Source organism: Colias philodice, chromosome 21 (assembly GCF_061535455.1).
Source record: "Colias philodice isolate Cphi_HAF_F1 chromosome 21, ilColPhil1 Martin Lab GWU primary, whole genome shotgun sequence".
NCBI classification, from domain to species: Eukaryota; Metazoa; Arthropoda; class Insecta; order Lepidoptera; family Pieridae; genus Colias; species Colias philodice.
The window spans coordinates 3,052,358-3,076,608 of NC_143106.1; the positions used below are offsets into that span (position 1 = coordinate 3,052,358).

At 31.7% G+C, this 24,251-nt stretch overlaps 1 protein-coding gene across 1 annotated transcript; it reads left to right on the top strand.

Annotated features, from left to right (window-relative positions):
• Positions 1-3,757: 3,757 nt before the first annotated feature.
• LOC149478749 (alpha-tocopherol transfer protein-like) lies at positions 3,758-24,002 on the top strand. The gene is made up of 6 exons (XM_089708911.1): positions 3,758-3,813; positions 21,131-21,382; positions 21,792-21,929; positions 22,364-22,487; positions 22,809-23,037; positions 23,457-24,002. Exons 2-6 carry the CDS (start codon positions 21,147-21,149, stop codon positions 23,699-23,701), a joined length of 972 nt encoding a protein of 323 aa, XP_089565037.1. The 5' UTR covers positions 3,758-3,813; positions 21,131-21,146; the 3' UTR covers positions 23,702-24,002.
• The last annotated feature ends 249 nt before the right edge of the window (positions 24,003-24,251 follow it).

Here is a 24,251-nt window from a genome sequence, read left to right on the forward strand (position 1 = left end):
AAATAACTATCACGAGGTGATTAGAGATCGACATCGACGTCAAAAATGTTTGTCCGTCTGTCTGTCTGTATAACCGTTATAGAAACAAAAACTACTCGACGGATTTAAACGAAACTTGGTACAATTATTTTTCATATTCGTGAGCAGAGCAGCAACTCCATTTTTAAGCTTTCGTCGCGTGTGCGTTCTTAATGCGTGTATCTTAATGGTTAAAGCTACACAGAAATCAAGTATGAAAGAAATGTTCTCCATATTATATAAAAAATATCTCCCGACATCATAAATGTCTATCTTTTATGGTTGAGCTTAGGAGTTCAAAGCTTTCTGATTATATTTGTCTACTAGCTGTCCCCGCGACTTCGTTCGCGTGGAATAGTGACTATGGGACCTATGACCATGGGCTCAGGGTGGGGCAACAATAAAAAATCATTTTTATTTTCATGCTCCCACTCCCGCGCCCACTCGCACTCCCACGCCATATGCCACGTTCAGTCCCAATCCCACGCCCACGCCCACTCCCCTTCACAATTAGTACCTACCAGATCAAAGCCAGGGTAAGCGCCCCACCCAGCCCCACCGTGGCTACGCCCATGCTGAATTACTACTTAACATACAATTATTGAGTAAATACGTACAACCATACTGTACTGTTGTACTACCATAAATAATTAAAAGAATTGTTATTAAAATTTCTTACTAAACTGAGCTAAAAAACTTACGTACCAAATTATTAAAGAAAATCAAGAAATGAAATGCCTAACCTATACCAAATAGTTACTACATATTGTAATTAAAAATTATGATTAGTATATAATATCGAAAATCAAAAAAGTAATGCCTAACTAATTCTACGTAAAATTTCTTTTAAATTATGTCATATTATTTTTTAGGAACCAGGGGGGGGGGGAGAGGAGCAAATTCTATTTCCTTCCTTTCTTAAACGGATGATGGTGTAGCCAGTAGCCACTGATCAGCTTAATCGATACTCAGTTTTTATCAAATCCAGAAACAAATCCAAATTAGATCTTTCCTGTCTCACGCACGTAACTAAAGGCTGAAGAGAGAGAGAGCACGTAACTAAACCGTTTAGACGAAGAAAAGTGTATAGAAAAAGGAATAAATAATTTCATAAACTTCCCGACGATCTTTAAAAATAAATTATAACTTTCATTTTTTTCATTCCCACTTTTACCCCTATGTAGGTATAATAAGTGGATGAACCAATTTTGATACACTTTATCTAAGAACCAGCGTCGGAAAATATTCTGCCTAACAAAAAAAACCGCATCTAATTCGGTTTACCTGTTAGCCAGCTACGGTGCCATAGACAGACACACACACACACACAGAAATACATAGCGGTCAAACACATAACACCAGTCTTTTTGCGTCGGGGGTTAAAAATATAATACGACATAATTTAAAGGACATTTTATGTGGAAAATTTACCTATACACCAGGGTAGATAATTTTTGAAACAAAAAAAAATCGCAGTAGGATGAAACCCATTAGAAAAGGATATGATAAAAATGTAAGGAAAAATAAATTACGGTCAATCGGAGTTCGGGAAGTGGGAGGGGGGGGAGCTTTTAAGAGAAAAAAATGGTTTCTCTCGATTTCTCGATAATAATAACACCTGCTAATTTTTTTCTACATATTTTAATTGTACAGACATCACTTTTCCACAATTTTATTATATGTATTGATGATGATGATTGAGATTATAACACTCTTAGTCCGTTTTAATTTTTATTCACCCGCATCAGTGCCACCTAAAAAATCTTTATATATCGAAATTCGAGCAAAGTTAAGAAAATGAGAAATAAGAGTTCTCAAGGATCGTTAGAGATAAGAGGCTTACTATTGACCGAAAACAACATGTGTTATGCCGAACCTGAAACCGCTTCACAACGAGAATTGCGGCTCACAGCTGACCGCGAACGGCATGTACTATCCTGTGAGACCGAAACCTTCACTGAGGGTATATATAACGTCTCACAGCTGATCGCAAATGGCATATTGTACTATCCCGTGAGACCGAAACCCTCACTGAGAGGGAATTACGTCTCACAGCTGATCACGATCGTCATATTTTATCTCGAGAATTCTGAAACTTTTACTCAATATGAAGACCGTTTGACAAATAATAGGGTGCACCGTTTGACAAATATTATTCGATCTCTCGAAGATGAACATGAGCATAAGCAATGACTAGAGTAGGGACGCGAATATTACCATTATTTGAGACAAGAACGATTAATAAGTTTGTTTAATGAAAGATTAAGAATTGAAACTATTGGTCTCTTTAAACGGACGAATAGCGAGAGGCCCGTCTTATTGCAGACAGATTTCGACATAGTCTTAATGACTTAGAGGTAAACATAGAAGATCAATCTACAAATTCGGTGGTGTGGTCCGACAAAATAATATAAAAGTGGGTTTGCTTATAACCTCACAATTGATTACAGATCATCTTCTGTATAGGCGATATTAACGTAGTATGTTCTTTTTGTAATGCTTTAAAGTGGAGTAAGGAGTCGGCTTTCGTTTGAAGATACGCCGGAACCTTTGAAATCACTACTTTTAAGTTTTAGAGGAACATGTGCAATCTAAACAGTTCTTAGACAATATTAGCTCTTATAGTATTGCGTTTTAAATGATCCTTTGGTGCTCAACAATTATCAGATGCTCCTTTCATTCTTACTTTTAAGATACAAGGTCAAGTTTATAATTTGATAGGATCCCTTTTGCCTGAAGGCCAACCTAAGTTTCTTTAAATATATTTTGTATTCGACTACGACGAATAATCGAATACAAGAAATCAATATTTCTCGAATTTAAAACTGAACTCATTTCACAATTTTAGAACATGTTAATTCATCAGGTTAATCCGTATATATGCGTTTTAAATCGACATTAGAAGCTTTTCCTCAAGATGGTGATATTAATATAAAATTGGTATAAATTCCGATAGACGGAAGTCTATCAGCACTCAGGAATTCCCTGAGCGTGTTATAACGCCCAGGCCGCAGTATTACAATTTTTCCTACAGTAGGGCGACGAATGTATTTTCACATAGCAACGGAGGGGAACTCGTGGGGGGTAAAGTGACGCGGGCCACGTACCACAAACATGTTTAGTTTGTGGTACCGAGCGCGAAAGAAAGTCATCGTGTTTTTAGTAAAGTTACTATGTAAACTAACGTAATTTATTACTTAGGTACATATTCTATAATGGTGCGCTCAAACTGTTAATCTACATTTAATTTAGATTATTATTTTAATTACTAAGAAATGTAGAATTTAAATCACATTCATTCATGTTTTCCTCAGATATTCGATGTCTATGATTTTCGATGATTTTAAGATTTTCTTATCAGAGTATTCAATTTTAATGTAGTTAAATTTTATAAGAGACAATTAAGAACATTCAAAAATAAAGTGTCACGTATTTTTTTTAAACGACGAATGACGAAAAACGACCGAATCGCGGACGAAGTCGCGGGCAACAGCTAGTATTATATAAATTCACATACCCTATTAGACCGTATTATGCTAGTCGGAATTTGTAGAACATAATATTAAATTATAGTTTCTAAAAATGTCAAGTAACATCACAGTACCCCAAAGAACCAAAAAAATCATATCCTGCAAGACCGTACTACCTCGATGACGTCACAACGTAGCAAAAATGCACCCAAGAGAATGACGTAGAATGTCAAAATATTGTACATTCCCCGGGGTCAAGGTGGCCGCAAGGCAGAGTGACTGAGTGATTCAGTGTGTGAACGTGCGCAGGCGCAGCGGTGGTGTGGTATGTTTATATTTTTTTGATTTGCTTTTAATAATTCGTTGTGTATGACTGGTATGTTTGTTTCGGTATCATGGGTATTATTTATGTTTGAAATTGCAATAAAATTGAAGATAGATTTAGTTGATGTACTACAAATTATTGCAAGAAAAACAATTTTCTTTGCAGCTTTTTTGTTTATTTATTGATGCATGGGTGTTGAAAAATAGTTCATAGGATTCTTGAATTGAAAATAAAATAAATAAATATTCCTTAATTTATTTAAATTTATTATATGGTAAGCTGAATAAATGATGAAATTTTTCATTGTTTACATTCAAGAAAATGTGAAAAGTTATATAATATAATCATATTATACATTGTCTTAGTCATAGTAAAGAATTCTAAGTATGAACTTCTAACATTTTTTTATTAAAATATGTAATTACTAATTAAATAATAATTGAAGAGAAAACTTGTATGTAACTGTAATAAAAAAAGATTATGCATCAAAAAGTGTTATAGGTAGTAGCTACGAATTGATATCAGAATCTTATCGAATGTAAAATAACAAAAATTTTCAAACATTACAGTTTTACGGAAATCTTTATTTTTAATTATTTTTTATATAAGTTTATACTTAATACATGTTAGTAACCATACAAAAATTAAAAAATTAGATACTTGGTAGTAACTAATTCAACAGGTAAAAGAAAGAAATAAATACGTAAACATACGCACTACATATTTGCTTAGTTACATTAATATTTATTCAGTCGTATAAATGGCTAATTTTTTGTTTGGGTGCAATTCGGTTCATGCAATTATTATAACGTAGGATAATATGATATCCTTTAACCCAGTTTCATTTTCATCAGTCGAAAGGCTAATTAACACACATACTAATACATAATAATTAATGTATTTTCGATTTGTAGATTATTTTTTTGTGTTTTGGGCTAGATCCCACCAATTGGAAAAATGAATAAGGGTTGATGATGATTGATACATTATTTTGATTACTTTATAGTTTTAATTAATTTATAAATAATTCAATAATACACATTATAAATTCGGATACATTCAACCCAGAAAACATTGAATCAAAACAATACACCAAAGTAGTTTATCTTCCCATTTACAGCATCCATAAAACAAGCGCATCGTTCTAATAAATGTAATAAACACGTGCGTCAATTATGGCAAGTTTTCGTTAGTATCGCGTAATAAGATTTAACACTAATTGCCCAAATTAGGTGAAGATTTTTCCCCTACGTATAACATACACAGTACACTACGTATGTACATTATTTCTAGTCTGTGGTATAACGTACTCATGTACTGTTTATTTGCTGAAATTACGTTCAGACTTGAAATTTCACGATTGTAGAAATGCTCCATTGAAAATTGTACTAAGATCTTGTACTCTTACAACATAATATCGTACCAGTACATTGAGTTACTAAGTACTACGTAGTTATAATAACTCAGTATACCAATATTATAAATGCGAAATACATCTAAAAAATTATACAATGCTAACGTAAATTTTTGCTAGGATCAAATTCGTTTTAAGCATTAAATTATTGAAAATTCTTAATTAAGATATTATAAAACCCACATGAGTTTGATTTACAAGATTACAAAGCATTTCATTATAACCTACTTTTCCAACTTACGACATAATCAAAACAAATAATTATTTAAAAAAAATTCTAAAATTGTATCGTGAATTAGTTACGAAACTACAAATAAAATCTAATTATTTAAAAATTAAGCAATTGCTTACAAATATTTTAGTGATGTTTACAAAGATCAAATATATTTTAATCAGGAAATCATTGAAAATTGTTAATTAACAAAATATATTTAAGATATTTATTATTTAATATAAAAATTAAATAATTTGGAAAATCCAAAAGTGCACGCCTCATAATTTTTTTTTAATAAATATTTATTAATTATTATTTTTGTTTATTTAATAACAATTAAACCACATCGAATCAGACCCTGAAAAATGAAAGGGTTCTATTCCTGAGCATACTCAAGCGTAAGAGAAAAAAAAAGACTCGATTAGTAAAGTATTTCGGTCGCTATCGTGTTAACAAGAAAAAGGATCCGCACATACAGACACACGGACGTCCAAGACAGAACTTTTTTAAACTGTTTTTTAACTAGTTTAAATAACAAAAATGACATCAAAAATATCATGAACGTTAAAAATAGTGTTTTTTCTTAATATGTCTGTGTATGTATTATCTTACAAGTGCAATGTATGATACATAAAGACATTTTAAGTTTGAAAAATCAGATGTTTTGCGCGAAGTGACAGTAGTACCCACCTCAACGCTTCGCTTATGAGGCGTGCAAAATGATTTACAAGATAACAGTGCAATTAATTCTTTATTTCATTTTAACCTAATTTTCCAACTTATAACACAATCAAAACAAATAATAATTTAAGAAATATTTTGAAATTTATATCGCTAATTAGTGTTTATAAAACTGATGTTATGTAACGACAAAAAAAAATATATATTCGCAACATAAATTGTTATGCTTTTAGTAGGATCAAAATGGACTATAATAGATTTACATCGCAAAACAATTTATTTTTAATTTAAGTATGTAATTATTGAAAAACTTTGGTATTCTATTTGAGAAAATTTTATCTAAATTAGGTATGTTCAGAAATACAGATAACCGTCATTACTTTTTAAGACAAATTTCACTAAAAAATATTTTATAGTATACATAAACTATGTTTTAACAGCTGATATACTGTAAAATCGTGTAAGCGTAGAATTTAATTTTAAAGCCACACTTCTATAACGTAAAAACGATACCCATAAAAAACAACAAAAATTAACAGCAACATACAAACAAAGCGGTACTAAAAATGTATGTAACAAAAATGCCAAAGTTTTATCTTTTATTTTACTATCTTTGTTACGATGCCTGGTAACTCCCAACCTTGTGTTTATGGGTCTGGATATCATACAGGGGGACATTAATAATGATGCTTTGCTGTCGGGATATTATGTAAGCTATTTTGAGGATGAGTGTTTTGATCTCTATTTTGTGCCATTAATAATGATAAGTGTTGTGCACGACTGTAGCAGTGTTATATACGGTATAATGTGGTACACCATAGCACGGAAACTTCTTTAGACGCGTTGAGAGTAAAATTTCAAAGTCGCGTTATGGCAATACCGTCACGTCATGGAGTAAGGTGACGAATTTTGGTATCTTTGAATCTTGCCAAAGAAGTTTTACTTCTGACACCTGTGTTTGGCACTCACCCTGTTTTTTCTTAATAATTATTATATAACTAGATGTCGAAAGACTTATGTTGATATATTTTCTTGATTATCATAACATTTATTACATTGATAAATAACAGTAGGTACATATGAGTTAAAAATTCATCATGTGTTAATAATAAAAATATAACAAATTAATTCCATAACAATGAAAGTTGTTGAAAATTAAAAATCATAGACAATTAAATATTGCATAAAGCATTTATCTGAGAACGTAGGAAGTTACCTCGTGGTGGCCTTCTCAAAACCTGTAGTGAATATTGATTCCTTAGTGGTTCCACTTGAACTGAGTTGTTAATACACATCTAATGAAGTACAGATAAGATAAAATGTAAACATAATTGCTGGGAAAATAATAAATACTGTAATTGAACTCAAAAAGAGATACGTTATGGCACTATGTTAAAATGATCTGCTAAAACTGCTACCCTCAATAATGTGTTATACTTTTCTAAAACTAGACTACTTACTAAATATTATTTTTGGTATGTTTGTGTCATAATAATAACATATTTAAAAAAGACACGCGCACACATAATATGCAAAACTGCGTGCAGACCTTAGTTTTGCGTTTATAATATCTATTGTTATGTAAATAATATAAGATATTAAATACTTATATGAACATCATACCCCTTCAGGGATTTAGGATTAGAGAAAGTTGCGTGTATAATTTAATATACGGAACCAAATTTCCATATGAATCATACATTTCTAAAATAACTCTAGAACTAAGGCCCACCGCAGTAATTTTATAAATCAGGGTAAAGTGTTGCATTTTGTAATCAGTCGTAGTACAAACTATATTGCAATACGTAATTATTGTTTCTATTACAGTAATTGATATTTTACAATGCTTTGTAAACTATGCCATTTTATAGACGGAAGTCTACGAGATTTACGTCTATAAAAGTGATTTGCCCCTATCTTTATAGTCTGCAACTTTTGTAAATTTAAAAATGTTATAAATTTGTGATATCCATTACGTATAATTTAAAATATGAAATTCTAAACACCCTAAGGCTAGAAATTTTAAAGAGCCGCATTAGATACTTTAACATAATTTGATTTTTGAGAAATAACTTCATTTTTAATAATACCAAATTTATTAAAAGCTTTAAAATATACTAATAGCAACCCCTCTAGTCAAATGTTAGGATTGAATTTACTTTATAAGGGTGATTTATATATTTTAATACTTGAAAAATTATAACCCCTATATTGCTCTCGAATTCTAGGTTTAGTAAGTATAGAGTAAATTATAGTAAATTCGAGAGCTATTTTTTATTAAATTGAATTGTTTGTATAAACTTGTAGTAGATTTTATAAAACAGACTACATTTATAGGTATGTTATTCTACATCAGTGATCAGACCGTAAATGAAACTTGTGACGTCACGTGTCCATTCTGAACGGATCAGAAGAGCCTTGATGATGTAATTAGCATGATAAGTTTATTATAAATAAGATAGACTTATACAGCCGTACAAATAAAAACTTGCTTATTCAAACCTTATGCAATGCATAGATATGATAAGAATAAATAAAGAATAAGGATGTCATAATTTCTTACAAATAAATTTGGAATAACATCGATGTAACTATGTTCACGCTATGCAATAGGCGCGAAGCGGCAACGTCGCAATTCATTCACAAAATTATGAAAAACATTGAAATTGTCTACGGTTAAGCCTTGGTGCTGTCATTCGCTGACGCTCGTTTGACAGTTGACTTCGTCGAATTTTTTGTGAAGTTTCATCATACGATGTTCTGTTTATTTATTTTTTAAATATTTATTGGAAATAATTTGAATATATCATTAAATATGCAAGCAAATGATAGATAACGCTATCCAATATCTGGAGAACAGAAGATATACCCACCTTGAGATAGAGAGTTGCCAAATAACTGGTACTCAAAACATACAACTCCAGGCGGCAGGCTTAGAAGATTTATATTTTCAACGAAAGTGTATATTATTGTGATAAGTTTAGAAATAAGTTTTATGTATGTATGGTTTGGCGCATGTTGTAAATAAATAAATCATTATAAATATCAAAAGGGTTTTTCATAATTTCGTATATTTTGACATTTCATACAAAATTTTCCATTTCAATAGGTACGTAATGAAATTATTAATTTGCTCAACTTTTTCTACTTCTCGTATTACTCTCATTGCTATTATCTCAAATTTAGATTGAAAATTGCTTCTAAAAGTTGTAAAACACAGCACAATGTACTAAAAGATATGTTATAATTCGGTTATGTCAGACTTATACTAGGGTGGTAGCCGTAATAAGGACGGAATAGCATTAGTATGAATACTTATTACGAAGTTATACTAGGTTACATTTATTTCGTGTTTATTTGTATGATTTTTCCTTATTCTTAGTTTATTCTTTGCATAAAATGTTATAACTCGTTTATTTGTACGGCTGAAAATGTTTTATGTCCTGTCTAAAACTTAATAAAGCCTTAACTATAGCTGTAACTAAATTCAAGGAATACAAGCAAAAATACCTATGTACGCAAAAAATGTAGAGTTAAGAATTATTAGATTTGCCAACATAATACTAATTAAATTAAATTGTCCGAGACTACATTATGTAGTAAGATAGTAAGATATTGCAAAAATATGTAAATTTCGCTATAAGAACCATTGCGATAAATCCATTAAGTACTTATTGCTATTTACACTGCAATGGAGACTAGAAAATTTTTAATGTGAGCGTGGTCATGGTTCTTTGTCATGATTGTTGAGTTTTTCAGAACTTTCTAGCAACTTTACTTTTTGATGCTGTTATAAAATAGTTATTATTTGACCTAATTAATGTAGTTTTTAAAGTATTCCACATCGATATCCAGATGAAGGATACAATTAATAAAACATAAAAAATCTGTTTATTTTATTTTTATTATTTTAAGCCTTAATTCACATGTAGTTAGACTCCTTAATTCTCTTTGCAGTATAACACGTAAATACTGCAAAAAAAAAACAGATACCTAAATGACGCAGGAAAAATCTGCAGTATCTCTTATAATGCAAACAGCGTGGTTCTAATAGAGGTTTCCTTAATAAATTTCAAATGTACGTATCTTCAAACATATTAACCTATGCTATAATTCTCCGTTATCTTAATCCCAGTATTATGAGGAAACATGACTCATTAATAACTAGATGTACGTCAATTGTTTATTGAGATGAAATTATCAAAATTGAATGAAATTTTGAAAATGATGAAAAATTGAAAAAAATGTCCTAACTCCGAAAATACGAAAAATCGCATAACATACATGGGGGTTATACATTATATTACATACATTCCGTTCATCACTACTTTTTGGTACACCCTGTATAATCCGAAACTATGAATTTTAATTAGGTATCTATTTATATTGAAATAAATGAGTTTCCTTCAAGGTAAAATAAAGAGTTGATCCATATATTTTTTTATCATAAATTTGAAATATTGACTTAGGTATTATTATTCTAAATAAATAAATAAAAAACATAGTAAGTAGGTATGCTATAAGAAGATGATACCTGACGAGCAGAAATTATTAAAAATAAATACATTCACAAACAACTATATAAAAATACTAGCTGTTGCCCGCGACTTCGTCCGCGATTCGGTCGTTTTTCGTCATTCGTCGTTTAAAAAAAATACGTGACACTTTATTTTTGAATGTTCTTAATTGTCTCTTATAAAATTTAACTACATTAAAATTGAATACTCTGGAAAATCTTAAAATCATCGAAAATCATAGACATCGAATATCTGAGGAAAACATGAATGAATGTGATTTAAATTCTACATTTCTTAGTAATTAAATTAAATGTAGATTAACAGTTTGAGCGCGCCATTATAGAATATGTACCTAAGTAATAAATTACGTTAGTTTAGATAGTAACTTTACTAAAAACACGATGACTTTCTTTCGCGCTCGGTACCACAAACTAAACATGTTTGTGGTACGTGGCCCGCGTCACTTTACCCCCCACGAGTTCCCCTCCGTTGCTATGCGAAAATACATTCGTCGCCCTACTGTAGGAAAAATTGTAATACTGTGGCCTGGGCGTTATAACACGCTCAGGGAATTCCTGAGTGCTGATAGACTTCCGTCTATCGGCATTTATACCAATTTTATATTAATATCACCATCTTGAGGAAAAGCTTCTAATGTCGATTTAAAACGCATATATACGGATTAACCTGATGAATTAACATGTTCTAAAATTGTGAAATGAGTTCAGTTTTAAATTCGAGAAATATTGATTTCTTGTATTCGATTATTCGTCGTAGTCGAATACAAAATATATTTAAAGAAACTTAGGTTGGCCTTCAGGCAAAAGGGATCCTATCAAATGATAAACTTGACCTTGTATCTTAAAAGTAAGAATGAAAGGAGCATCTGATAATTGTTGAGCACCAAAGGATCATTTAAAACGCAATACTATAAGAGCTAATATTGTCTAAGAACTGTTTAGATTGCACATGTTCCTCTAAAACTTAAAAGTAGTGATTTCAAAGGTTCCGGCGTATCTTCAAACGAAAGCCGACTCCTTACTCCACTTTAAAGCATTACAAAAAGAACATACGTTAATATCGCCTATACAGAAGATGATCTGTAATCAATTGTGAGGTTATAAGCAAACCCACTTTTATATTATTTTGTCGGACCACACCACCGAATTTGTAGATTGATCTTCTATGTTTACCTCTAAGTCATTAAGACTGTGTCGAAATCTGTCTGCAGTAAGACGGGCCTCTCGCTATTCGTCCGTTTAAAGAGACCAATAGTTTCAATGCTTAATCTTTCATTAAACAAACTTATTAATCGTTCTTGTCTCAAATAATGGTAATATTCGCGTCCCTACTCTAGTCATTGCTTATGCTCATGTTCATCTTCGAGAGATCGAATAATATTATGGTGCACCCTATTATTTGTCAAACGGTCTTCATATTGAGTAAAAGTTTCAGAATTCTCGAGATAAAATATGACGATCGTGATCAGCTGTGAGACGTAATTCCCTCTCAGTGAGGGTTTCGGTCTGTACGGGATAGTACAATATGCCATTTGCGATCAGCTGTGAGACGTTATATATACCCTCTCAGTGAAGGTTTTGGTCTCACAGGATAGTATATGCCGTTCGCGGTCAGCTGTGAGCCGCAATTCTCGTTGTGAAGCGGTTTCAGGTTCGGCATAACACATGTTGTTTTCGGTCAATAGTAAGCCTCTTATCTCTAACGATCCTTGAGACCTCTTATTTCTCATTTTCTTAACTTTGCTCGAATTTCGATAGGTATATAAAGATTTTTTAGGTGGCACTGATGCGGGTGAATATAAATTAAGTTAAAACGGACTAAGAGTGTTATAAATTATAATCTCAATCATCATCATCAATACATATAATAAAATTGTGGAAAAGTGATGTCTGTACAATTAAAATATGTAGAAAAAAATTAGCAGGTGTTATTATTATCGAGAAATCGAGAGAAACCTCCCCCCCTCGCACTTCCCGAACTCCGATTGACCGTAATTTATTTTTCCTTACATTTTTATCATATCCTTTTCTAATGGGTTTCATCCTACTGCGATTTTTTTTTGTTTCAAAAATTATCTACCCTGGTGTATAGGTAAATTTTCCACATAAAATGTCCTTTAAATTATGTCGTATTATATTTTTAACCCCCGACGCAAAAAGACTGGTGTTATGTGTTTGACCGCTATGTATTTCTGTGTGTGTGTGTGTGTCTGTCTATGGCACCGTAGCTGGCTAACAGGTAAACCGAATTAGATGCGGTTTTTTTTGTTAGGCAGAATATTTTCCGACGCTGGTTCTTAGATAAAGTGTATCAAAATTGGTTCATCCACTTATTATACCTACATAGGGGTAAAAGTGGGAATGAAAAAAATGAAAGTTATAATTTATTTTTAAAGATCGTCGGGAAGTTTATGAAATTATTTATTCCTTTTTCTATACACTTTTCTTCGTCTCAACGGTTTAGTTACGTGCTCTCTCTCTCTTCAGCCTTTAGTTACGTGCGTGAGACAGGAAAGATCTAATTTGGATTTGTTTCTGGATTTGATAAAAACTGAGTATCGATTAAGCTGATCAGTGGCTACTGGCTACACCATAGATTATTAAAAACATCCGTTTAAGAAAGGAAGGAAATAGAATTTGCTCCTCTCCCCCCCTGGTTCCTAAAAAATAATATGACATAATTTAAAAGAAATTTTACGTAGAATTAGTTAGGCATTTCTTTTTTGATTTTCGATATTATATACTAATCATAATTTTTAATTACAATAATATGTAGTAACTATTTGGTATAGGTTAGGCATTTCATTTCTTGATTTTCTTTAATAATTTGGTACGTAAGTTTTTTAGCTCAGTTTAGTAAGAAATTTTAATAACAATTCTTTTAATTATTTATGGTAAGTAGTACGTATTTACTCAATAATTGTATGTTAAGTAGTAATTCAGCATGGGCGTAGCCACGGTGGGGCTGGGTGGGGCGCTTACCCTGGCTTTGATCTGGTAGGTACTAATTGTGAAGGGGAGTGGGCGTGGGCGTGGGATTAGGACTGAACGTGGCATATGGCGTGGGAGTGCGAGTGGGCGCGGGAGTGGGAGCATGAAAATAAAAATGATTTTTTATTGTTGCCCCACCCTGAGCCCATGGTCATAGGTCCCATAGTCACTATTCCACGCGAACGAAGTCGCGGGGACAGCTAGTAGACAAATATAATCAGAAAGCTTTGAACTCCTAAGCTCAACCATAAAAGATAGACATTTATGATGTCGGGAGATATTTTTTATATAATATGGAGAACATTTCTTTCATACTTGATTTCTGTGTAGCTTTAACCATTAAGATACACGCATTAAGAACGCACACGCGACGAAAGCTTAAAAATGGAGTTGCTGCTCTGCTCACGAATATGAAAAATAATTGTACCAAGTTTCGTTTAAATCCGTCGAGTAGTTTTTGTTTCTATAACGGTTATACAGACAGACAGACGGACAAACATTTTTGACGTCGATGTCGATCTCTAATCACCTCGTGATAGTTATTTAGGAAATATATTTCATGTGCAGAATTGACCTCTACAGATTTAATATAAGTAGGTATACATATACATATTTAGATTCCAATTTCCATGTAACGTTAAATTCGACTATACAATAACTAACAGACAACGCAGGTTACTCTCGTTTCCGTAAGTTGAGGCGGCTACATATTCGGTCCTAATAACATGACTTTTTGTGAACGAAACGACAGCGCGGTTTAATTCGATGGCAACACCATCAGAAAAAAGGAAATATTTTTAACTTTGAAAAAATATTATGATTTACACTATTAATACTATTTTAACATTAACACAAAATATAAGACTGTGAGTGTGTAAAAATAAATCCAGCTAGTTTCACATCACACTTATGTTTATAATTAGGTATACGACATGAAAATATATTAATTACCCAGCAATAATCATACGGATAAATACTGAACAAAAGTATTAACAGTCAAAGTATATTTTTACTAACAACATGTAAATGATGAAGGAATAATAATTATCAACGAACTAACCTTTTTGTATTAGAGTCCCGCCTCGTGATCGAATTATTAAAACACGAAGATTTTTAAAAATGTAACCAATGAACACAATCAATATTAGATTAACTGTAATGGTGTCTAGTTTGACTTAAAATAATATACATCTACCCTCACTTTTAAAAATGTAGTATATTCACACGAATTATATAAGCGCACCTTATAGGGAAGGGAAGATTTATTATGGGTTAAAGAGTTAAATAAATAAATAACATAATTATATTTAAATTATTAATTTTTAACATTGTGTTCAGTAGTGATAACATGTAAATTGATTTGATTTTTACGAAATCTCATAGATGGCGCTGAATCAAATTTGTCTTTATAGTACTAAGATTCATTAAACAGTTTCTCTGCCCAAATTACGTAAATGACGTAGTTTTTGTAGTGTAAAGCTAGATAATAGCATGGCTTACTCAAAAACAACATTTAAACATGAGTCTTTAGATTGTACGCTGTCGTAGTACACGGAATACGTAAGAAAAGTAAAGGTTCACAGCTCCTCCCCCGGAGGTGATAGCATGATAATATGTTTAAAAAAACCTCACACGACCTGTTAGTAATATTCATGCAAAATTTGAAGTCAATCTATGCAGTACTTTTCGAGATTAGCTCGGACAAACATACAGACAAACAGACAAACAGACAAACAGACAAACAGACAAAAATTCTAAAAACTATATTTTTGGCTTCTATATCGATTATAGATCATGGATTATGTATTCTTTTAAAAAAATATTCAATGTACAGTTTTGACTTTCCTACGATTTTATTATATGTATAGATGACTAAATCTATGTATTACGTAATTCCTAGAAAAAAAATTATAACATAATTACGACTCAATATTGAAGTCACGTTCCATCAATTAAAACACAGTTCCTTATTCAATTAATTTTAAATGTTATGTTACTAATTCTTGCTAGATTATTTTTTGCATGATATCGTCATTTTAACTTTAAATTACTTCATTAATTGTAACTAATTTTATGGGAGTCATAAGATTTGTAATTAAATTCTGGTAGATAGCTCTTTGATTGCGTTAACTTTCGTTTACAGAATCAAATTGAAGGAATTACAGATGATAATTTGAAAGAAATCTAATACCTATAATACGAAATTAGATACCAACTGTATTGGTATCATAATATTTTCCCAAAAAAATGAATTTTATTGTAAAACTATCCACGTAATACTTATTTTTCGATATACATTAGCATTTAATTTCGATCTTAACACAAATTCGCTATATTATAAAAATTTCACTGAAAAGCTGTGACACGAGAATTTCATATACTTTGAGATTTAAATCGCTCTGTTTATAAAACCGTGGGTTGATCTCATGACGTATTCGCTTAGATGAACAGCTTCGTGACTTGATAAGAATGTGAGAGGTGCTATGTAAAAGTACGAAGGCTAATCTTTTGTATACTTGCATTTATGCAGTCCTAGTAACCTTTGTTTCTAACACTAGGTTTTCATCCAAATTATACCCGTGTTCGATGTAAACCTATGTATTTTTGTTTATATGTCGGCTAATCTCAAAATAAATATAAGTCATATAAAATTTTTAATAATAGAAAAAACTCGAATTTGAGGCGGGATTCGAACCCCCGTCTTTCGCAATTTTTTTTGTTGGAATCCCGCCTCGTGATTGAGTTTTTTCTATTCTTTCAAAATTTATACTTATAAAGCATTTGAATCCTAAAAAAAACTATTATCAAATTGAATATAAGTCTTGTTAGTCATAAATAATGTAGAGTATACTTGTGAAATAATTTACACAATCGGTTAAGAATTTTGAGTTAATGCATTGTTTTTACTTAACTAAATCGTAATAGTAAGTTTTTCTAGATAGTGAACGGATTGTCAAGGTCCAATGAGGTCTCAACACGAAACGTAGTTAAATAGGGAAATGTTTGAAAAACAAATGTGAAGTTCCTTGAATTTGTTTGAGAATTAGCAAATGTAATTTAGCTTGTTATGTACCTACATGACAACATATTTTATAAAAGAAGTATGAATCCTCTATTCTCTTATTATAAATTTAAAAACCAACAGATAGATAGTCTATAATACCCAATGCGGTGTACATTGGCTGAACTCATCTCTATACATAGTAGTACCTACGTTATTAAAAGTCTTAAGTAGCTTTCCGTTCGCGGCTTCGCCCGTTTTATCTAAAACCTAATAAATTATACCTACTAAAACGATCCTCTTCAATCACTCGATCTACTGAAAAAAAAACGCATCATAATCATAGGGACACAGGCGAGAAAACTACTTTGTTTTATAGTATGTAGTGATCGACGCGAGTAAAACCAAACTCAAACGAAGAATGAAGCTAATTCTAATAACAAAGACTAGCACAACAACAAAGATCCAATTGTCGCACACAACACAGTGTAATTAATAATCACCCATACCTCAAATAACATGTTAGGGTATAAACTAATCTGCACAGTTGCATTGTTTGACCAAAATTATAGGCTGTTACGTACTTCATAATTATATTATCTAGGTAGGTAACATGAATGAATAATTTTAAAGTGATCTTGAATAATTTTAACATAAATGAAACTAGCTACTCCCTCGCTTGCACCCGGTTTAAAATTGAAATGTCTTTGTAAGTATTTCAAATTTTTAAGACATTCTCCTAATAGGGAGAAAAATCTAACAAACAAAAACTGTTAAACTGATTCTGTTTTTGAGTTATCGGGATGATCCAGTGTACAAAATATCGCCTATATATGTTATATTGTAACATATTTTTCTATATAAACAGGTGAGAGAAATAGAAGTTTCTAGTAAAATCTTAAAAAAACATTAACCCCTATTTTAATAAAATGAGATTAGATGAATATTGCGGATTTTCCTCTTGTTTAAATGTCATTCATGTACTTAAATATCACATTTATTAACTTTATTTCAAGTACAAAGCTCTTTCAACTACATAGCGCGTAATCATTACCTACGTTTATACGCCAAGATATTTAATTTATCATAAATCCATCGTATCGAGGTATAAAACTATTAATTGAATGATCATTATTAATATTTCTACAACATAAAGACTATTTTTTCTAACATCAGCGATTATTAAAACATCAATACAGTTTTTATACTAATGAGGAACTAAAAAATATTACTAATGTTACAGTCGTGAGTCTCTCGTAAAATTCGCGTGTGAAACAACGATATAATAAAAGCAAAAACCCATATGACACGAATCTCGTTATATTTATTACTAAGTATATGTTTCATTATATTCGTGATAATACACAATGATAGCCAAATATCACTTGTATCACGGCATATCCTTGACATTATATGGTTAAGACATTCGGTAAATGTAATATAGGTTAGGTAAGGAATTTATTTTGAACACAATATTAATATGAATAAAAAGTTTATTTGCCCCCTTTATGTGGGATCAGACATCAACAGAAAGTATCCTTCGAACACTTTTACACAGTATCCTACAGACCTACACAACAAAAAACATGTCATAGAAAAAACTATACTAGGTATGTATAACAAGATATCATAGACGGATTTTTATTGGCCTTATAATAATAATTCTGCTATGATTTACGTTCTTGTACACTATGTATTTGCCCATGACACGTCCAAAGACTAAAAAAAACATACCTTGACTATGCTATTGTATTTTTTGTACATTACCTTAAGGTCAGTGTAACATATTTGGAATATTATTCTCTGTATTCAAATTATGTAGATATAAAAACTTTTGAACTATGAGATCTTGATTTAAATCGGTACAAACAGATCATTTTTTTATATCCTGGACGTCGCGTTAATTACTTGGTGACCGTTTAATAACGCTTAAAAAACTTCTAGAGAATGTCTAATCACTCTATCGCCTAATTGTAAGCACATTTTATTTGTGAGTGATGTACAAAGGTAACCCAAAATCAAATAAACCAAGTATTAGGTATATCCTCAATATCCATACTAATATTATAAATGCGAAAGTAACTCTGTCTGTCTGTCTGTTACTCAATCACGCCTAAACTACTGAACCAATTTTCATGAAATTTGGTATAGAGATATTTAGATAACCGAGAAGGACATAGGCTACTTTTTACCCCGGGACATATTTGGCTGCGCGGGCGAAGCCGCGGGCGGAGTGCTAGTACATAATATATTCATCCAGCAACAACTCTACAAAAACACATAGTAAAAATAAGCTTAAAATCTTAACGACATCTAGCTATTACCATTGTCTTCCACCAAAAATTATTCACATCCCTATTTTTCTGGAACATCTCGAAAGAAAAGTGATATAGATAAAGTAAAGGAAAACATTGCATATACGCAGAGGAATCTTGAGCCTCAAATAATATTCGCGTATTACGAGATATGTAAATATAGCATAAAAAATAATATTTTATTACACTTGAACTTATCAGAGGGGAATATTCCTTTGAAACCTTTTTGCGATCCGCGAAATGAAATGTAATTTCGTATGTGATATATTTACAGTGTGCGAATGTGTTTCGTAATGTGCGAACTTTTTATTTATTGGCTGTTTTTTTGGAGCTTTGTTTAGTGGAATGTTTGGTTAAAAACATACATAAATATTCTGCAAACATTTACAGCCCTATGAAAAAAAGTTTAGCTCAGAACTTATAAAAGTAGAGATTGAAGCACCCCTTTATTTTCAGTAGAAATATAACGTTTAAAAATAAATAGTGACTTAAAAACTGTACCACATATTATTAAACACTTAACTGTTTCCGCACATATAATTCTACTAGCTTTCCACCCGCAGCTTCGCCCGTGCAGTCAAAGAAAAACCCGCATAGCTTTTCCGTTCCCGTGGGATTTCCGGGATAAAACCTATCCTACTTCACGGGATAAAAAGTAGCCTATGTCCTTTCTGGGGTATCAAAATATCTCTATACCAAATTTCATGCAAATTGGTTCAGTAGTTATGGCGTGATTGAGTAACAGACAGACAGACAGAGTTACTTTCGCATTTATAATATTAGTATGGATTGTCTATTTCTAATACACACTACGCATTACACTTTGACAAACTTTACATTATAATATGTATAAATTAGTTGTAACAAAAAAATGATGAGACCAATTTCACCCGGTCATTGCCCGAAGCATAGGTACTCTGAAATGTTGTTTCACACAAATGTCAATGAATCGTAGTCATTTATTTTGATGCGTACCTCTCTATTCTAAGAACGTCTTTTGTTCTGAACTTCTTAGTTATTGAATCAACGTATTTAAAAATAAGTACTGAATCATTATATGTAATTATTTTCGGAGTCACACGTTTTAATATCTATCTATTGCCCAATTCTTAGTACATCATCATTAACAGCCTATGTTTGTCCACTGCTGGACATAGGCCTCAGTCATGGCACGTAATTATATTATTAATCCCAATTCTTAGTACATATATGTGATTAATTTGAATTCAAATTAGATTTATAGTAAAAGTAAAATTTTGCTGATTACTGATTTGTTGGAGTAAATGTGAAAGTGAATTTTTCTATTACATGATTCCCAATAAATACTGAATTTAACTGACACATTCAAACATTATTAATTAAAATAATTTTCAAAATCATGCCAGGCATTTTTGTGATTATCCATTTTACATTCTTCTGTCTATAATATAAATAATCGTACCGTTAAAGATTGATTACATACTATTTTAGTATTTTATAATCACTTTTCCTTTTTTAAATTGTGGTACAAGTAGGCTTTATACAAGCTCTAAAATAATCTATTGTTATAAGCTAGTTTAATCCGAATAACAAGGTTTTCCAGTCATTGCTATTTTTATAAGCTAGTGATCTAATAATATAGTCATCTTATTAGTCATAATAATTTAATTTATTATCTCTCAATCCTCTGTGCGTCTTAGCCGATTAGCTAATATAATTTTTGGATTTAGGTAAACGAATAATGTACTCGCACATTCTTGTGTTAAAATCATTTTGCGTAAAATACTATTTACTTTATTAACACACTAGAGGTCCGCCCCGGCTTCGCCCGTGGTACATATTTCGCAATAAAAGGTAGCCTATGTCCTTTCTCGGGTATCAAAATATCTCCATACCAAATTTCATGCAAATTGGTTCAGTAGTTTAGGCGTGATTGAGTAACAGACAGACAGACAGAGCTACTTTCGCATTTATAATATTAGTATGGATTTACAACGTAAATCCTTAGAAAATTAATTGATGAGTTGATGGCACTAGATTAATCTATGTGTGTCCTTAAGGACACACCATATAAATATACCTAGTTCTTTTTTTAGCTATGGTATCAATCTATAATTACCCAATACACCACGATTATGATTTCTTTATGGACTCATTCTCTCATTTTTACATATTTAAATTTCAGGTACCAGGACATCAGGATGTCCCCAGCAGCGTCGTTTGGCGAACGATGGGCTCTAGACAACCTAACACGGGAGGCGTCTCCTGACGAACTAGCAGTCCTAGATCTCATCTTACAAACGTGTGAGGGAGATGAGGTGGAAGCTAGTAAGAGAGCCAGGAAGTACTATACCGCGAGGGGACCGGGAGGCCTGACTGAGTTGTGGCATAAGAGGCATCCCGATGATGAAGATATTTTGTCTAGCTGTCAGGATGTGTGAGTATATTGATAGTCATTGTTTCTTGATGAATGCGACTAATAACAGTATGTAGTATGGCCTTGCATTATAAATATTAGGAGAGAAAAATTATATTTATGGTCATTCGTTCGGAGTAAGGGGCATCCAGGGCATTGACCAGACAAAAAAAAGTATTTTATGTTCGATAGTATTAAAATTGAGGAGCGTCTTATACGTTTTTAAGTACATATTCCTATAAACAATATTAATTAATTAGTTTACAGAGCACAGGAATTATTGGTATCTTTTAATGTTTCGTTGAAGAGCTTAAAGTTTTTGTAGAGCTTTTTTTTCTTACTATAAGGACTCTACTTTAAAGACGCTATCACTGCTCAGGTTTTTTGATCCCCTTAAAATGTTTGTTAATGAACTTTTTATACTTTCCAGATACATAGTACCTCTTCGAGAACGCAGTGCGGGCGGCAAACGACTAACCTTTGTGAGATTACCCGCACCAACTGCTCTGAATAGGCCGCTGTCTGCTAAAGCACTGCTGGCTAGATGGCTGATGATATTAGATATAAGGTAAAATCAAGCAGTTTACAAGATTTTAACTCAGCATTAGCAGTAAAAATAATTTGAGTGTCATGATGACTCTATTACTCAAACTACACCTTTAATACATTTATGTATATTATTATAGCGTAACATTCTATTAATTGCCTCCTGGTGTAGACTGGTATCCTGGTACAAACAGATAATAGAAGTGAAGACATCATAACCCTTAAACTTAGCACCCGCACACACCACCAAAAAATATACACAAAGTTATACAAATGGGCGGCTTTAGAATCGGCATTTTCTTATAGGCCACCTGAGAATTGTAGAAAGAATAATAATATGTTATCCTTTAATATATTATATATTATATATAATAATAGTTTTTTTCATTTACATAGCTCCACCAATGAAAATAATACCAGATAAATATACAAATTTCTGATATTCTCATTTTACAGATTGAAAGAAGATCCTACACCCGGCGATGAAGTAGTAATCATAGATGTATGCGATGTGCAGCCTTCACATATTAAAAATCACTTCAAAGGGGCATATTGGAAGGATTTCATTTGGTGCATGAGGGTAAATATTATGTATTTTGTTAAAAAATTAGCGCCTGTGAAAAAAATATAGCGCCTATAATAGCGCCAACAAAATTTTATAGTCCCGATATGCATTACGCAGTAGTGCTATGGCATTTTATAGGCAGGGTATTGAACAAATAACCGTTTCAAAATGAAGTAAAATACAATTTAATGGTGATGACAATTTAAAGAACGTTTTCTTACTAGTTTAATAATTGTGCTAGATGTTATATTTGTCTATTAAAACATAATAATGGTTTCATCTCGATTTACCCCAAACTAAAAATAATTCTAATATAGTATCACTTTTAATTTTCAGGCAGCCTATCCCTTAAAGTTTTCAGAAATACACATAATAAACACACAGAAACTCAAAACGGTATCGCTTCTACTACTTCATATCGGTTTGTACCCTTGGCGACGCAAGTTCATCCACATGCATCCAAACGGTGATAAAGTTAACAATGTCACTGGAGTTGATTACTACCCACCTGAGGGTCTACCGTACGAGTATGGTGGCAAGGCGGGAGCTATGAAAGATCTTAATGGTAAGGATAATAAAAATATTTAAATACCAGTAAATTATTAAAAGTAACTCTAAAGAGTTGAATGAATCGAATTATATACTAGACTATCCCAATCTTGGAACAAAAGTTTTGTTCTTCAATTGATGTCTTAAGTTATCTCAGGTTGGATACCACTGATTGGCCATAAAATTATATCGCCTTTCATAATAACGAAATAGCATCTCTAGTTAACTACTTAGATAGAATAATAAAAACCCATTAATTTATCTACTAGCTGCCCTAGCAGAAAAGATTAGCTGAATTAGTAGAGCCGAGCTCAAGTTTTAAACTTAGGCGAGTCTTTCTTATTATATAGATGTATCAATAAGATTATAATAGAGACTAGCTAATAAATTATATATTTCCTTACAATTTTATCAAATTATAAAACTTAATTACAGATGAATGGACAAAGAAACTGCTCCTCAACTCAAAATGGTTAGAACTAGAAGAACGCAAGTATTACCAAACCGAATTGCAACCAGAGAAACATCGTCGACATAGAAGCGTGATGCGAAATATGCTCAGTGCTAGTTCTTATGATATATCGAGAAGTCAGTCCTGTAAATCCTTAAATAATGATCTGGATGATGGAGCCTATGGCAATTATAGGACTCTAAAAGTTGATAAGACGTTTTATGTATAAAAATCTGATGTTTAAGTTCAGTTTATGGAAATTTCTTGGTCAATGTTTTTATACTCTTTTGTAATGAGATATTTGTAAAGAAATAATGACATCAACGTATTAGCAAATCTAAATTATATTTATTTTCTGGGTTTGTACGATTTTGAACTGTTATCTTCCTAATTAGTTCGCACTCTGCAGTTAAAAGAAAAAAAATAAAAGAAACGAATAATCAGAACGAAAAAGCTCTGAATGTACATATATAATAAAAAGTGCAACGCACGTGTATCTATATTATAGTAACAATTTAATAATAATCTGTAAATACATTGGATACTTAAGTATATCGACTGCCATTGAAAAAGTGTTAAAATTATATTCAAAATTTAGCATCATATTATAGAGATGCATAATAATTATCCTTTAGTAATAAGGAGTAAGTGTTCGGGCTGTTTGGAAACAAATTAACGAAATATTCTTGTAGTGATAAAATACTATAGATTGATGATGATGATGATGATCATTTTAGATTATAAGGTCGTAATCTATGAACGGGTTATTAATAATTTTT

Coding starts and splice junctions, on each gene's coding strand:
- LOC149478749 (XM_089708911.1), top strand. CDS start 21,147: ATGTCCCCAGCAGCGTCGTTTGGCGAACGATGGGCTCTAGACAACCTA. Junction 21,383..21,791: donor TTGTCTAGCTGTCAGGATGT/GTGAGTATATTG, acceptor TATACTTTCCAG/ATACATAGTACCTCTTCGAG. Junction 22,488..22,808: donor ATTTCATTTGGTGCATGAGG/GTAAATATTATG, acceptor TTTAATTTTCAG/GCAGCCTATCCCTTAAAGTT.